The sequence below is a fragment of the Rattus norvegicus genome, chromosome 18, assembly GCF_036323735.1.
Source record: "Rattus norvegicus strain BN/NHsdMcwi chromosome 18, GRCr8, whole genome shotgun sequence".
NCBI lineage: Eukaryota > Metazoa > Chordata > Mammalia > Rodentia > Muridae > Rattus > Rattus norvegicus.
The window spans coordinates 76,335,411-76,352,649 of record NC_086036.1 but is presented as its reverse complement, the minus strand read 5'-3'; the positions used below and the strand labels follow the sequence as shown (position 1 = coordinate 76,352,649).

Here is a 17,239-nt window from a genome sequence, read left to right as displayed (position 1 = left end):
GTGCGTCCTGCCTTCTCTGCCATCTCAGGTGGTCATTCACCTCTGGATCCTCACTGAAGCCGAGCCAAGACAACGCATGCTCAGTGTCCACATTAGCGGCGCTCACGAGAGCCGCCAGTAGCAGTGTTACAGCAATACCTCCGAGCTGAAGTTTTCACTTTGATTGCTACAAATCCACAGGCCCTCAGGCCCAAAGCTCCTACTGTCGTTTGCAAATAGGTTTTTATAGCACGCTAGTGCTGGGGGAGATTCCAAGGAAAATAGTCCTCTTCGTATTAGAACCAGCTGTGACTTTCTCAGCCAGTGACGCACCCTGTTTTTAATTGGGTGGGAGAACCGAGAGAGACAGAGGGGCTCAGTCAGAACGCTGTTTGTTTTGCATGGGGTATCCTAGCCACAGCCTAGCCTGCCCATCTGCAACTCATGTTTATTTAACTTTTTCTTTCCTCCTCACAGTTCCAATTATAAAGACAGAACCCACGGACGACTTTGAGCCAGCTCTGACCTGTGGACCAATGAGCCAGGGACTTAGCCCTCTGCCGAGGCCTTACTATAGCCAACAACTCACCGCGCCTCCTGACCCTGGCTCCTGCCTTGTGGCCGGCTTTGCCCCCTGCTCACAGAGGAACACGCTGATGCCCACGTCTCCCAATGCAAGCCCAAAGCTCCACGACCTTTCCTCTCCCGCCTACGCCAAGGGCCTCGCCAACCCAGGCCACAGTGGTCACCTTGGACTTCAGCCACCAGCTTCAGAGGCCCCCACCATGCAGGAATTGCCGAGACCCATGGCCGTCCAGCCCAACTCGCCTGAGCAGCCCACATCCGTCAGGCTACAGCCGCAGGTGAGTCCACATCTGAACAGTAGCTGTCCCCTTGGTCTCCAACAAGTGCTCTATCCCAACAGCCCCTCCTCTCCACTTCCACCTGCTGCCCACGAGCCAACCTGCTTACAGCCCTCAGCTCTCCCTCCTGATGTGGGCCACCGGCAGCAACAACCGCAGAAGGTTCACAGAAATGAATCTCCGTCCATACTGCCAGAGGTGTGTGAGGACAGTGACCATAACTTGGCCCCTGTTCCTGTAGTGATCAAGCAAGAGCCTGAGGAATTGGACCAGTTGTACCTGGATGATGGTAAGTGCCCACAGTTGAGCAAGTGTGCGCACAGCCATTGAGTTTGGGAAGGAAGGGAGACGTGGGTGGAAGACGGTTCCCAAGCTGTGCCATGCAGAACCGTCTCCAGCCAGCAGGCTGCACGGCAGCCAGCCGTTCTGCCCTGGTGATCTTCGTAAGCCTCACCGCCTGAGCCAGGTTGGCTCAAACTCGGTTCTCTGACACTTGGTGTCAAGAAGTAAAGCAAATGACGGCCCACGTCAACCTCCGGTAGTCACAACAGAAAAGGCCTCCCCGAGAGAGTGTGGCCTTTGTGGTTCGAGCACCTACAAGTGCTTCTCTAAGAGAGAGAAGTCTCTAAGTCGACACTTGGTTCAGGGGGCAGTGGTACTGTAAGGTGGCCATGTACAGATGTTCAAATGGGACGGCAGTGTCAGGAGCCGAGCAGACGGGAGTGATGCCAAGGGGCCTCTCTCCACTATGGCTTTTGTCCCTCCAGGAAAGTACAGCTTGCTCTGAGCAGCGGCAGACATGAATGTCGTGTGTCTAGCTATGCCGAGACTGCTTGTGGTTCAGAGCACAGACTCTCTGAACCCTAACATTCCTCCACAATGACCAGGTGTGCCTTTGCTGTGTGCCTCATGGGTTTGTTACTCCTGGACACCTTGCTGCCCCTACTGAGTAACAAGCGTCTCCCTGACCACATGACTGCCACAGTGGCCAGGCATGTGACTGAAGACCAAGAGTACTGCCCACCAGGAATAGGTTCTGTGGTGTTTTCCGGCTTGCTAGGGTCGGTTGGTTGGTTGGTCGGTTGATTGGTTGGTTAGTTGGTTGACTGGCTGTGGGAGTTGGGGCTCCCTCTGAGGCCAGCTGGTCTCCCCAGATGTGGGCAGATTCCCAGGCCAGATGCCAAGCAGCACAGCTGGAACAGGTCCAGCTCCTTGCTGCACCTGGACTCCAGCGAGGCCCAGGATGGCGCCAGGGCTTGCTCAGCTCCTTGCCTCTGAGGCTGAGGCTCTGAGGCCTCTCAGCCACCCTCCCCTGTGATTCTGCCTGTGAGCCCAATGACTCTTTCGTGGTCCCAAAGGAACCTTTGAGAAGAACATTTGAATGAAGGTGGTAGGTCCCGGCCTCTGGAACTTCTTCTTGATGGCCTAGGCGTGGGGTAGGCCAGCTTGGGGATGAGGGACTATTCCATGCTCCCTGTGCACAGGTCTGGTGAGGTTCCACCCCCACCTCAGGCACTTGGTTGACAAGTAGCTTATGTTCCAGGGCTGTAAAACTTCTTACTGAATATCCCCCTCCGCTCTCCTAAGTTAAAGCTTTGGGGAGATGATCTGTGACAGATTTTTGCTCAAAAATAGGTTCAGTTCTTGAACCTAGAGCCAGATACTCCTCTGTGGTACACTTGCCTCTGAATAAGCCCTCATAGACTTATGGGAGGCTCCAGGCGCCCCTGGGTCTCTTGTTTGGATCCCTGTTGGAGGACTGTCACTGCCCCGAGTAACCCTGATGAGTTTAACTTGTCTTTGACCTACTTACACAAAAGTGCAGGGCCGGGATCCCAGGGATGGTTCCCAGTGTCGCTTCCTTAGCACGAAAAGTCTATCTGGTACCTGCCTAAGTGGACACTGTGGCCAGGATGGACACTAGAGTCTGTGTCTAGAGTTCTGCCTTCCACTTTGCCTCAGGGAGTGCTAGGCCTATGGGAGCATTGTCATGTGGTCAGAGGCCATGTGACCAGCCAGCCCAGAACTCCCACATCTGGGCAGTGCCCTCTGGCCCAGAGACAGGAAGCCAGCCTTAGCCAGGTTTCCCACTGACCCAGAGGCCACTGTGGCCGACGTCAGACCAGCTTTGTTGTGGGCATTGAATGGGAGCAGGTGAGCCTTCTGGGAGGAGGGGACACTGTGTCCAGGAAGCAACACAGCAGAACTCGGGACTAGGGCTGCCCACCCGTGGCACGGGATGTATTTTGTTGCATTTTTAACTGTGTGCCCTGAGAGAACAATTCAGAGTCTCCCCTGTTGGGGAACAAGGAAAGGATGTTGACCCAGAAAACAGGAAATGGAGGTTAAGAAGAAGAGTCAAGTATTAGGCCTGGTGACCTGTCCTGGATGTTGTGTCTTTCTTTCCCAGTGGGTCTTAGTTAGAATTCCCCAGGGAAGGGTGGGAGGGAGCAGGAACGGGACAGCAGAAACCACCTCAAAATCTAATTCATAAAGTCAGTCTCGGCTTTCCCCAAACTCTTGCTTAAAAGGCAGTCAATCTCCTTCAATTTACCCAACGAGGAGACATACGCTGAGGGAGATACACAGTGTTTAGGTTGGAGGCAGGATAGAACAGGCCTCAGGCTCCGGCTTTCTTCTGGAATCTCCCTCCCTCATCAGATAGAAGGGGGTACTCACGCCATCTCCACATCCCCATGTTGTCTCCCAGTACAGAGCACTGGAAGGAACGCAGGGACAAAATGGTTCCTGGAGGTTCCCAAGCTGCACGACACAGAGTAAACAATCTCTCTAGGAGACTGATCCCCAGCCAGACCCTCAACATTTAGGGTCCTCCTCTAAATAGCCTGCCGGGTTCTGGGGTTCACCCGATGCTGGTGCCATGTTATGGCTGCCTTGCCTGAGAGGCGGGAGGAAGAGGAGTGGGTTTTAACAGAAGACTGTTTTTCATGTGGTTTTTGTTTGTTTGTTTGGTTGTTTGGTTTGGTTTTTGGCATTTTGATTTTGTTTTCTGAGAACATGGAGAGAAAAGGCACCTGGGTTTTGAGAACCTGTGGCCCTCCACACACATAAATCCTCAGTATTGGCACCATGAGACATCGGGAAGTCAGTGCCTGAGCGCACAGTGCGTGGTGTGCCCCACGCTGGGTTTGCAGAACCACACATTAGAGTTTGAGGGTGACACACTTTCCAAAATCTCTCCTCATCGCAAGAAGCAATTTAAATTATGGATAGAAAACAAATCCTTTTCCAGGAGCCTTTTCTGTTTCTACCCTTAAGTCTTGCTGAAAAAGTATTTGACCCACTCACAAACCTCAGTAACAATTTCTTTGTTCCAACAGTCTGCCTAAGACTTATGATTTTGATTTAAACTTTTCATGGTTAGAGTTTTGAATGTGTGGTGGCTCACACATTATTTTAAACGCAGTCTTTCTTTTTTTTTCTTTTTAAGTTTCCACCAAAGCAGAACATGAACTGTTTCTGTAACATTTGCTTAAATTGCCTGTCACGGGACTGGACTGCGTGACATGTTCTTCTGGGTCACACATATGAACGTGAGCATCTCCCTTGCACAAAGAGCTTCCGCTTCAAGCACATCTGGAAACTCCTAAAATACCACGAGGCATCTGTGCAGATGGGACCCTGCCACAGAACTGCACTGGTGCCATGCAGCCAGCCTGCGTCCAGCTTTGTGGCTGAAGCAGCCTAGGGGCAGTACCCTCTTGGTCTGTGACTGTGCACACACACACACACACACACACACACACACACACACACTCACACGTACTCACACACACCACACACACACAGACACGCACATGTATGACTGCCCTGCGGCCCTTGCCACAATCAAGCCTTTCAGCTCCATCAGAGGCTGCTGGGTGTCCAGAAGTCTCGATGTCATTAAAACAACAAGCAGGTAGACAAGGCCTCCCAGCCGTGTCTGCCGGCCGCCTGGGTTTCTTTCGCTCTCCCTCCCCTTCTTTCCTGAGCTTAAGCCGCTATGGGGGAGAACAAAAAGCTTTCCTCATGGAAAGTTTGACTAAACTGGCAGGGTGCCCAGGTCCAAGCCTTCCCTGTTGCTAGCAATGATGGCAAGAGCCTGTATACAGCGATCAAACACACCAAGCCTTGAATACTGCGGACACAGGCCACCCCGTGACGGAGAGGAGAAAGAATTCAGCCATGCCTATATCTCACTGGGTCAATCCCTCATGGCCCGCGGTGCCTGCCTGTGAGTGGGGAGACACAAAGATTATACTTCACACCACTAGAGTCTGAGACTGCTGTAGGCACTGTAGACCAGGAGGCCGTACAAGTAGCTCTTTGGGGTCCCCAAGGGAGGGTTCTCCCAACACTCATGAGTTCACCAGGCCCGGGCCTGTAACTGCTTCTCAGTGAAGCTTCCAACTATACACTATAGGGTAAGCAAGCCTCAGAAGGCTGACTCCAAGCTCTTTACACAGCACAGGGCACCGGGCAAGCAGATGTTGGCTTTCATATTCCCGTTTATATCTAGATACAGTCCTGTAGAGCTGCACTTGATGTTAGGCAAACTCTACTAGGAAACTTGCTGGGAAGGGGTCCCAGAAGGGTTAGTGTGTGCTCCGAGACAGAATGAAGCAGGGCTCAGCCACAGGCCTTCTGCCATCTGAAGGCTCTCTCTGCCCCTTCCCCGAAGGTAGACATGGGCAGGTGGTGAGGGCTGTAAGCTATCTGCTGAGTCAGACCTTCTAAATAGGGCGTGTTTGGCCACCACGGCCCTGCACTGGTGTGGCAGCCTGTAACCTGCATGGCTGTGATGTGAGTCTCTGTGCTTTATACGCAGCAGGAAGGCAGGAGGAGGAGGGCTGTTTCACTGGACAGCTGCGTCTTCTGGGTTCTGCGCACTCTTTCTAGCTACACAGCTTGGATCGCGTGTGTTCTATGTCAGGTACTTGTGTCATCCCACCGTGCGTCTATTCTACTCACTGGGAGGGGGTTCGAAGGTACCGATTTCGGCCATTACCGACGGTCTGCCAGGCTTGTTTTCCTCCTCAGACGAGAAGTTGGTGCCATCGGTCACTTGAAGGAAGCTGGTAGTGCAGAACAGAAAAAGCCAAAGGCTTCTGTGAGCCTAAAGATTATGCCAGGTAGTGCCAAAGGCCTTGTGGAAGTCGGAGGCCCTGAGGATGCACAGACACATCTTGAGGTGGCTGCGTGGGCGTCCTCGGTGGCACTTCTGTTTCTCAAGGCAAACTCTGAACGACAGCAGCGTGCTCTCGGGTGGCTGTCCTTCTTGTGTGGAAACACCGCCGTCCTCCTCTGGACAGGTTAAAAACCCCACCAGAAAGTTCCTAAGGGTGTCTCTCCACATCGGTCGGTTCACAGAGCGTCTTTCCCACACATTCTGATGACTCTGCAGATCTTCGAGCCAGTGAACAATGGGCCACTATCTTGGCTCCAGAGCACAAAGCCATCAACCACGGGTGGCATTTAGAAGTATGTCCGTCACATTCCAGGAGTGCAGCGGCTGGTAGCCGTGTCAGGAGTATGGCTGACGCCCTCTTCGATCTCTGTCAGAATTGTTCCTGGAGACTTTGCAGGGCCCCTCACCCACCCGGTGCTAGGCGTTCCTGCTCCTGAGGCAACAGCACTTGTCTGAGGAACCTTCTAGATGTGGCAGTGTGCTCTTGCTTCTGGGAGCCAGAGGCTCCAGGGGAGATGGACGTTTACTCAGGCAGAGAAGAACTCTGGTGGCTGGAGTCACCGTGAGAGCCCTCCCTCCCACCAATGTCGAAAACATGGTCCTCAGCCCGATTTGACACATGACGCTGACACACAAGAAACCCAGTGGCAGCAATGGGTGAGCACATCAGCAAGCTCACACTGCCCCTTCCTGCGAGCAGGAGGAGATGCCATTTTTCACCTCCCTGGGCACAGAAGGCAACTGAAGCTTCAAGAGATGTCACTGGACAGTCGTGAGTGGCAGATCTGGGGACTCTAGCATACTGTCTCCTTAAAGCTCGGCCTTACCATGGAATATCCCCCTACCCTGAGACACGAAAGCAGACACTTAAATCTCTGGCATGAGCTGGTCTGGGGAGCTATGGAGGAGCCTGCTATACACTTCTTTCTTCACCACAGAATTCCTTCTGGTTCTTCGAGGTACTCTGGTAGCTGGCGAGAGCTGAAAGAAAGTGGAAGTTCTGACAAGGGAGGGGATGGGGAGTCTCAGTACGTCAACTGTCCCCAAAGCATCAACAGTGCTGTCAAATCTATCACGTCAGCACTTTTAGAATCCGGACATTAAAGAGGGAACGTGGCACATTGAAAAGCATATATATGCTCAAGAAAACTGTTTTGGCTTCGGATTGCTTACCCCTATCCTTGTCCCACGGAGTGACACCAGGAGGAACTGATGTCTTACCTCAGTGGGAGAGGCTGGACTTCCCCCAGACCCGTGGTGTGGTCTGAGCTCAGGTTGTTCCCTGCTCACTGGACAAGTTCCAGTCTCAGGTGTGTCTGAAGCAGCTGCCACTGGCTACGCTCACGGCGGTGCCAATGCAGAAGCTACTCAAGATTATGATGTCAGTGAGCAGGTAAGAAACTAACCAAAGGAGCCAGACCAAAGCCCTACCCTCCTCAGTCACCTGGATAAACGCACATGTGCCAGTGCATGCGTGTGCTCAGGAAAAGAGGCCAGGTCCTCACCTCTGCTGCCTCAAGACCACACACGAAGGAGAGAAGTCGTGCTGGCCCCCGTCCCACAGTTGAGGGTGTGGCTGAGCCTTTCCTGATAAAAGCTGGAAGATGTCATGGCTCATCACTTAGGATAACTTCATGAGAGGCTGGCCATCCACCAGGAGAGCAGCTCGTCGGGCCGATGTCTGAGCCCCAGGAAAGAGGCCTACCAAGCAAATAATTTTGAGGAAGGGAACAGGAAACTCAGCATCGCCACACTGCAAGGAGTAAAGAATCTAAGGAATTAGCCTGGGAAAAGTCAGCAGCCGAATAAACAGAAGGGAAATGTCCTCACAGCAACAATTCTTGAAAAACAAACAAACAAACAAACAAAAACAAAAGCTTCCTCCCAGAATTGCTGTTATACGTTACCTATAGTGCCCGATTTTAAATTAAAACAGGAAAAGAAGCTGTGCAAACGAACAGGAAAATATGTCACATACACAGGGGAAAACCACACCAATAGATGCTATCCCAGTGAGGCCTCGAGTCTTTAACTAAGTAGCAGAGGCTTTAAATCGGCTATTCACACACACTTCATCTTACCCAAAAGGCCGAGGAGAGGTTAACTTGGCTATTTAAATGTGTTCGAAGAACCGAAGGACCGAAGGAAACAATGTTTAAATGATTACACTGAGGCATGATAACAATGTCTCACCAAATGGAGAATATCAACAATAAGAGAGACTGCACTTTAAAAAGACCCAAGTAAGGCTGGAGAGATGGCTCAGCGGTTAAGAGCACCGACTGCTCTTCCCGAGGTCCTGAGTTCAATTCCCGGCAACCACATGGTGGCTCACGACCACCTGAAATGGGATCCGATGTCCTCTTCTGGTGTGTCTGAAGACAGCGACGTATAGTCACGCATATAAAATATAAATGTAGAAAAGTAGAAAGTCTTGGATTTTGAGAGGTCAGCGTTTGAGCGTTTAAGAGATCTCAGGTGGAAAAGAAGAGTCGACAAACGTAGAGGAAAGACCAAGCTGCTGTCGACTCTGAGGAACTGAAAGACAGAGTGAATAAGACTGAGCAGGCCCGTGGCTCAGTGAGTAGGGTACCTGGCGCCAAGCTTGACAACCCAGGTTCCAACCCTGGCGCCCACAAGAATAACTTGACTAAAGCAGTGAGGGCCACCTGGTCCCGGCCCCGCTGAGGGGGACTTCAGCTCTGAAAATGCAGATGGGCTACTTGCCCAGCAAGAGATAGTGACTACATGGCAGCCTTCTTCCAGCCAAGCTTAGAGTCAACACAGCCTCTACCAGACCGCAGGAGGTTTGCCCCTAGAAATTGACTATGTCTGAAAATTAGAATTTCCGAGAGTCGGAGCAGCCCAAGGAATCGAAACTGGAAAACAAAGTTAGAGACCTCGCACTTGGAGACTTCAAAACTTGCTGCAAGCTGTAGAGGCTGGAAAGACATCTCACCAAGTAACAAGCATGAGGGCCTGAGTTCAAATCCCCCCGCAATCCCAGACAAGGTCACACATGTGTTTGTAAGCCTGGTACTAGGAGTAAAGGGTGAAAAGAAGGATTGAAGAGGTTGCTGACCACCAGCCTAGCTCCAGGTTTGATAGGAGATTCTTTCTCAAGGGACTAAGGCACAGAAGTGACCAAGTAGACCACCTCCTGTGGCCTCCATACATATGCACAGACATAATCACGCATACACATACGCTAAACGTACACCCTCACACAAACATAAACCCCATTCACACACAAAAGACTATAAAGCTATAATCCTTAAGACAGTGTGGCTCTCGCATAAGATTTATACACCGGTGAATGGGATCCAAAACTATATCATTAGGTTTACAATAAAGTGGTTTTTGACAAGAATATCAAGCCATTTGATGAGAATGAAGACTAACCTTTTACCCAGTTGTTACTGGGTCAGTTGCATTCAAATACAAAGAAGTGAGCAAAGCCAAACCCATCAGTGTACGTGCATACACGCACACAAACTCAGGGTTGATTGTGTACCCAAAACGTTTTAGAAATTTCTGAAAAAAATCTTAAGACTTCCGTTGGATTAGTATTAGCTATGCCATTAAAAACACAGACCATAAAATAAAAAAATCAACAAATTGAGCTTCATCAAAATTCAACGTTGATGTGTTTCAAGACACCACTGAAAGAGAAAAGACAAAAGGGGGCCGGGATGACACAGCAAGCTGGTCAAACTGTCTGCAATGTATACGTGCTTACAGTTCAGCCCAAACTTCCAGAGATCCGGAAGCCATGTCCAGAGATAGGTGGTCATGGGCCATTAGATGGTATTGGGCCACATAGGAGACAATGGCCCGCAAGATTATGTCACTCAGGGACGTGATACTGTGGCCATATTGGTACACTCTATAATGTCCTCACCATGATGAAGCTACCTGAAGACACATTTTTCAAAATATCTCCTCGTGCGGCCAAGTAACACACGATTACATATCATTAGTCATTAGGGAAGGCAAGTTAAAAGTCACAGCAAGATTTCGTTAGCGTGGCCACTAGTAGCGAATTTTGTAGAAGACATTGGGAAAACGGACTCCTGCCATATTAGAGATAGACTCGGGTAGAGCAGACAATGACTGTGTCTTAAAGCTAAAGTAAGTCTACCATACAACCCAACCGTTTACTCCGAAATGGCACAAGTGTTGCGGAGTTCTTTAGAACAGTTAAACCCTTGAATCACCTCGGGCATCCAGCAACTGGGGAATAGTCAGAAGTGTGTTCCTCCCACAGTTCAGGCAATGGGCACTGGGTTATGCTGGGCTCAGATGGACTTGAAAGCTTGGGGCTGAGTGAAGGGTGATGGGTAAATGGGTTGGTGCTCTGTGGTCCGTTGTGTATCAACTATTTCTGAAGGGACGATGGACAGAGCCCCACCATGGTGAGAACGAGGGAGCCTCTTCCAGGGATCTCCCGAATCACACAACTTTAAGCTGGATGTGGTGACTCATGCCTGTAACCTAGAAGGCTAAGGAAAAAGGACTTCTGTGAGTTCAAGGCCAACCTTGCCTACACAGGAAGACCTTGTCTCAAAAAAGAAAAACAAACAAATATAAACTTGCCAATTTACTAAAATATTAATGGTACTTCTGAAGCGAGGTAATTACACAGTATGTATGCCTTTGAGAGAGTCCAATGGGACCAGGGTTGCAGATCAGAACCCTCTGGCTTGTTAAAATAAACTCTGTACCTGATGCATAGAGAGGTCCACGCTGGGCCTGTGTGTGCGGCACAGAACACCTTCCTGTGGTCCTGCTTGGAGTTTGTGTCATCACCTGGGTCTTTTTCCACCCCCTTCCCGGGCTGTTGCTCCCTGTGGGGTCTCAGGCAAACAGGTGGGAACTGTGTGGTGGGGAGGAGTGATGGATGGACAGCCTCTGAGTGCTCCTCTCTCTCCCTCCGTGGATGAGAGCTTAAACTCAAGCACTGCTGTGAGCTCTGTCAGCTTTTACAAATGCTCCAGGCCATGAAAGCATGACAAGTAAACAATTTCCATTGCAGTCTCTATGCACCGTACTTCAAAGAGAAACATCCTCAGAGGGTGTGAACCAACTTCGATGGCAGACGTTCTCGTAGGAAGTGAGCCTCGGGGTCACAGAGTGTCCAGCTGGCTTAAGGACCGCTGTGGGAAGCTGGACAGAGGCGTGGACTCCTCAGCCTAGGTCTCGTGGTGTGAGCTGATTGTGAGTTTTCGGATTCTAGCCCTGGCGTCTCTGTTATGTCACTTTGATCGGCTGCATGGAATTTGGAAAAGCCCTTTACTGTGTTTGGTTTTAGTTTTGAAACAGGGCCGTTCCTTCCTTACAGATTGTGGAGTGACCACCGACACTTGCCGGTGTCTGCCTCAGCAGCCTGGGGCCAACAAGGCTGATACACAGGACAATAGGCCAGGCATCCAGACCCCCCTAGAGGTTATCTATCACCAAAAGCCTTTGTTCCCAAGCCACAGGCACAACAGGGACCAACCCCAGTCACTCCCTGGGAAGAGGGAGTCTTATCAGTCCTGTTCCCACACTGTGAAGCCTTCTCAGATGTAGGCTGTACCCTATCAGGTCTTCCAGCTGCTGATTCAGATATGGTAGAAGGCTGGGGTCTGGAAAACATAGGAGACCTGGCTCAGGCTCCTCCCAGAGCAGGATGGGGGTAAGGAGGGAAAACTCACAGCTGTGTCTGATTCAGGGAAGTGGGAGTGGTTCCAGCCGATGGGTGCTGGGTCCTTTGATGATAGCACAGGTCATTGTGGCTGTGCTCTGAAGAGCCTAGGCTACATTCACACTCAAAGACAGCTCTGCTCTGGCCCCTCCCCCCAGCCCAGGGCTCCTGCTTTCAAAGCCACTGGGTCCTTCATGCCCCTTCTCTGTTTCTGCCGTAAAGTGGATGGGTCTACGGTTCCATCTCACTTGTCTCCACAAATGACTTTACCAGGCTGTAAGTTCACCCAGCAAGGGCTGGAAAACCCATGGCAGAGACTCAGGAGCAGAGTTCCTGCAGCGGATCCTGGCAAGAGTGTTTGAGCTCTGGGAAGAGCCCTTCACCCAGAGACAGGGGCCTTCTTGCCAGATGACAGGCTGACTTGGTGCTGTATTCAACTGTGCTCTCAGCAGAGTGGAGGTTAGGGAAAGAGGGGTGTGTGTGTGTGTGTGTGTGTGTGTGTGTGTGTGTGTGTGTGTATGTGTGTGTATGAGTGTGTGTGCGTGCGTGCGTGTGTGTGAGTGTGTGTGTGTGTGAGTGTGTGTGTGTGTGTGTGTTGCATGCTGTTTTCTGCCTTTGGCTAGGCTCCCTCCTTCCACAGCATCAGACTCAGACTCTCCTACCTGCTCCCCTTCCCATTTTTGTTCCACGGTAGCTGTTGCCAGCAAGCTGCAAACTACTGTATATCACTCTGGTTTAAGAACCTAAACTTTAAAACAAATTAAACTCTTGTTGACATTGTAATAAAACTCAGAATGAAGCGGAATGGCTCGGTAAAAGTGAACTTCAATTATTTTTGTGGATTTCGGGCTGTTTCCTGGGTTTCCTAGACTCCAGCATAGAGAAGTTATTTCCTCTTGGCAGATGGCTGGAGAGACGGGAAAAAAAAAAGGTGAAGGAATGGCTGGGTGAGGTGGCAGGCGCTGGCGAGGTCTGGGGAGGAAGCCGGTCTTGGTCACCTGGGTATTTGCTCTGGCCCGATCCATATTGTCTAGAGTTGGGGGGGACGGGGTGGGGCAAGGAGGAAGGAGCGATGGAGGGTGAGGCTTTGGTGTGTTTTAACTGAATAAAGGGGATCGAAGTGTTTGTCAAATCCTATGTTAATTAAGTGGTCATGAGGAACTAAAAGAAGTTAAAGTCCACCTGCCCTTCTTGCCCAAACTCCAGCGAAGAGATACAATGGCTTCCTGCCTCTCCCCCTCTCTGTCTCTCTCTATGGCTCTCTCTGAGTATCTGTCTCTGAGTCTGTCTCTCTGTGTGTCTCTGTCTCTCTGTGTATCTCTGTGTCTCTGTCTTTCTCTATGTCTCTGTCTCTCTATGTCCCTGTCTTTCTCTCAGTCTCTGTCTCTCTCTGAGTCACTGTCTCTCTGTGTCTCTGTATCTCTCTGTGTCTCTGTGTCTCTGTCTCACTCCCTTTGCTTCTTTCCCTCTGTCTTGTCTCTGACTCTATACCCCTTTCTCTCCTTGAATCTCTTACTGTCTCTTAATTGCTGTCTCTCTTTTCTCTCTCTGTTCCTAATCTCTCTGAGTCTTGTCCTTCCTCTCTGTCTTTTCCTATTTCTGTCTATCCATCCATCCGTCTATCTATCTATCTATCTATCTATCTATCTATCTACCTATCTATCTTCACACCATTTCTTTCAGCATCATATTAACTGTAACGTTTGATTGATGGATGGATGGATGGGTGGGTGGATGGATGAGTGGGTGGATGGATGGATGGGTGGGTGGGTGGATGGATGGGTGGGTGGGTGGATGGATGGATGGATGGAAAAGTATCTTTCTCCTGCTGCATGGAAACAGTTCTTTCCCCAGGATTGAGGGCCAGCTATCCATCCTTCATGCTGTTTCCCATTGTGGTCATGCAGAACTAAAGTGCTGCACAGCTCATGTGGATGGAGGTCGGGAGATTCATTCATTTAAAGAAAATCTCTTGGGAGGTGTGGCTGGGAAGTGGTTCTTACCTGAGTTCCAAGCCAGAGGTGCTGGCCTCCACAGGAGACCCTTGTGGTCCCATCCCCAGCAAGCCACTTCCTGTCCCCTCCTTCTGCTTCCTGTTTCTCTGCTTTCAAGGCCAAGCTGGAAATGGGGTTCATGACATTTGGTTCATAATGTGCAAACGTTCCCGAGGCACCAGCCATGGGCTCAGTTCCATTCACAGCTGGTTCTGGGCCCAGGCTGCCACCTCTCCCAAATCTAGGAGTTGGGCAGACAGGTAGCTGGCCATGGATCAAAGATGGGCTTGCAGCTCAGTGAATGCTCTGTGTACCCATCTGTAAGCTAGGAGAAGGCTCCTGGCCTTACCTCATGCTTTGCTCCCCACAGGATCTGTGCAGACATGTGTTCTCTTTGTGCAGCCTGATGACCAGGACTAGATTCGCTCAGAGATCTCTGACAGATCATCTAACCGTGCTTCTGTATGTGAACAGACCTTGACTTGGTGTCTCCTATTGTAAAAGAAGGGAAATGGAGACTGAGCTCCACAGGCCCTGACTCCTCTCCTGGAGTCTGTCTCCTTACATGGTGGGGTAGTGGGTGCAGGGAGGAGATGGCCTCACTTTCCCTGACTCCTTTACTTTGGGATCCATCTCTGTCTCCCATGCCTCCTCACCCAGGAGTCCCTCTACCCATATTCAAAGTTTGTTTCCTCACTTGGGGGGCTCCTATCTCCCCAGTCTCCTCAGAGATCCGTCTTCTCAATGAATCTCAGCCAGGGCAACTAGACACTCACGGGGTGGCCTGTAGAAGCATCTACCCTACCTAGGGCAAGGCAACCTACTCAGAAAGCCTCTCAGAAAACCTCTGGACCTCTGAGCAAGTCCAGGTAGCCTGAGAACTAATCATTTGCTATCTGTATGTTGGTCTTTATTCTGAAGATGTGTTTAAGGTTCTTCAGATATCAAATTCAAGGGAGTGGGGAATGCTAAAAATCCAGAATACTGCCCTTCAGGAGAAGTTCCAGAAATGCAGACAGTACATACCTGATGGAGTGGCGATTGACCAGCGTAAGCAGATAGACGGATTCCTATCCCAAGCCTCAGGGAAGAAAGCAAGTGAGATGATGTGCTGTGGCCCTGACCTCACCCCTGCAGTCTCGGTACGCTTCACCCCTGCACTGTTGCCTGAATTGTGCCCACAGAGTGGCCCGCAAACAGGTGTGGTTATTACCTATCAGTTACCAAACCAAAACCCAATCTTGAGAGCTAGCTCAGTCAGTTGAGCGCCTGTGGAGAGGATCCGAGTTCAATTCCCAGTGTCTGTGTAACACGGAGGCTCACAGAAATCCCTGGAATTCCAGCACCAGGGAGGCAGACAGACAGATGGATGCCTGGAGCTCACTAGCTAGCTGGCCAAGTTTCCAGCCAGTAAGGGACCCTGTCTCAAAATAAGTTGATGGCATTCAGGAATGACAGCCGAGATTGTCCCCTGGTCTCCACATATATGTGTGCATACAGGTTTATGTGCACACACACACACACACGCACACACACACACACACACACACACACACACACACTTCTCAAGCCCCTTTGACATGACCATTGTAAGTCTATGAAGCTGTCAGATCACTGACCCTTCTGGAAGCTGGGTGGAAATAGTGACACTAGTTTAAAAGTTCCACACCCAAAATCTGAACAATGGGTGACAGGGAGGGCCATACTCACTGTCCCCGTGAGTCAGGATTAGGGTCAAGCTCTGGCTGTTGGACATGAAAGACCTGAGATCGCAACAAAACAGGCATAGATGAGTGGGTGGGTTTCCCAGAAGGCCACTGTTTCCCGCTGGCCCCAGACCCCTGTTGGCACAGGGGTGGAGAATGTAATGGGGCGAGTTGCTCTATATAGGGACAGTGGATGAGGGGTTTCCTCAGAGAAGGTGTGGGAAATTCTCAGGGCAAGTATGTCCTGCCGTATCTAATCCTAGGGCCCCTCCATCTGTTTTCACACTGGTCCCTGAGAACGGTGCTCAGACAAGGCTTGCCCTATAGGTGGGGCTGAAAGTGATCCTTGAGACCGGTGGTCTTTGGGAACCAGGGTCCTACAGGAGCCCTGGTGTTGGGCAGTTGCTAGTGGCCTGCATTAGCACGCAGGGTCAATGAGAGCGAGTGCACACCAGTCCTGTTGATTTGATTTAGGTCTGAGGAAGGCTCCAGTAATGTGCAATTACAAAGAACTTAATGGCCCTTTATACTGAATGCAACTTCCATGGCACCTAATATACTTTGATGAATTGCTCATTATGTGCTGTGTGGGAGTAACCTCTGTAAAGATTAATAATTGGATAATCAATACAAAAAAAATCAATCTTGGGATTTTTTTCCCCCACTCCAGGGTCAATATGTGCCCAAGACCACAAGGTCTCTTTTGCCTGCTTGTTTCTGACTCTTTTTCCCTTCCCTGGGTTTCCAAGTTAGGAATCTCTGCTTTCTGTATGGGTCTCAGAATAATGAAGGAGGGGCTGTGACAGATCACGCTTGCCATCAGTCGGTGGCTGGGCAGGTTTGCCCTCCGAGCGGCTTCAGTGGGTGTGGAGGGGCACATAAGATCCTGAGGTGTCCTGTCATAGGGACTATGAGAACATGGGGGACAGGCACAGGGGGTGCGGAGTCCCTCTGCAGATGGTCAGAAAGGTACAGTGTGACATGGGTGTCCTCAGTACAAGGACAGAAGCTGTCCAGGGAGAGAAGTGCCCTGCGTCCGGGGGCTAGAGAGCAGCCTGCAGTGCTGGTGGCCTGCGGGAACACACAGCTGTATCCTGGGGGGGGTGCCTGGCGTGGCCCAGGAGGGAGCAGCTTTGGTAGGAGTTGATATAGGAGGATCCCCTGGCAGAGGATTGTAACCTATCCCAGCTCAGACAGAAGAGCTGACTTGACCTGCTCCTGGAGCCCGCAAGGACATCAGTGGAGATCAACAGACCCACTAGTCAGGGTGAAGGAAAGACAAAGTCAGGCAGGAGAGGCAGGCTGTGCGAGTCACAGCCAGAGAGGAGGAGCCCTCTTCCCCTGTACCTGGTGGGGAGAAAGAAAGATGGGGCATCTAGGGCTGCCAGGCCTCAGGGCTGGGGGCAGGTTCTCTCAGGCAGGAAGTTCTGCACCCCGAGGTATCACCACAGCCATCTGGACTTTAGCTGAGACTGAACCTGGGATGGGGTAAAGTGTAAGATAAGACGATGGGCTCATGGGCTGGAGATGGTGATGCACAACTTGAATCCCAACACTGGAGAGGCAAAGCCAGACAAAGCCTGTTGGTTCAAGGTCAGCCTGGTCCACACAGTGAGTTCTAGCAGTCTATCCAGTGCTGTGTAATAAGAATGAAACTTGTCTCCAGTTACTTGATGAGAACAGAGAGCTGTGACGGTGCACACCTATAGTCCTAGCACTGAGGAAGCTCACACTCTCCAACCCCAGAGAAGTGGAATAAAATGGCCACCTAGTCTCACTAAATAACAGCTCGCTATGAACACCCAGTCCTTACTGTGGACTCG

The 17,239-nt window shown here is 50.9% G+C and overlaps 1 protein-coding gene across 8 annotated transcripts in view; it reads left to right on the top strand.

Moving 5' to 3' along the window:
• The window catches only part of Nfatc1 (nuclear factor of activated T-cells 1), a 109,612-nt gene that overhangs the window by 78,348 nt on the left and 14,025 nt on the right, over positions 1-17,239 (top strand). For 2 of the 8 annotated variants that reach the window (XR_010059532.1, XR_010059533.1), the window contains exons 9-10: positions 457-1,131; positions 11,066-14,852. Coding sequence is in view for 5 of the 8 variants with exons in the window: in NM_001415721.1 (NP_001402650.1) it covers positions 457-1,131 (675 nt within the window). In the remaining 3 variants the exon portion in view is untranslated. The remainder of the gene's footprint in view (positions 1-456; positions 1,132-11,065; positions 14,853-17,239) is intronic. The other 6 variants (NM_001244933.2, XM_063277046.1, NM_001415721.1 and 3 more) reach the window with 4 other exon arrangements.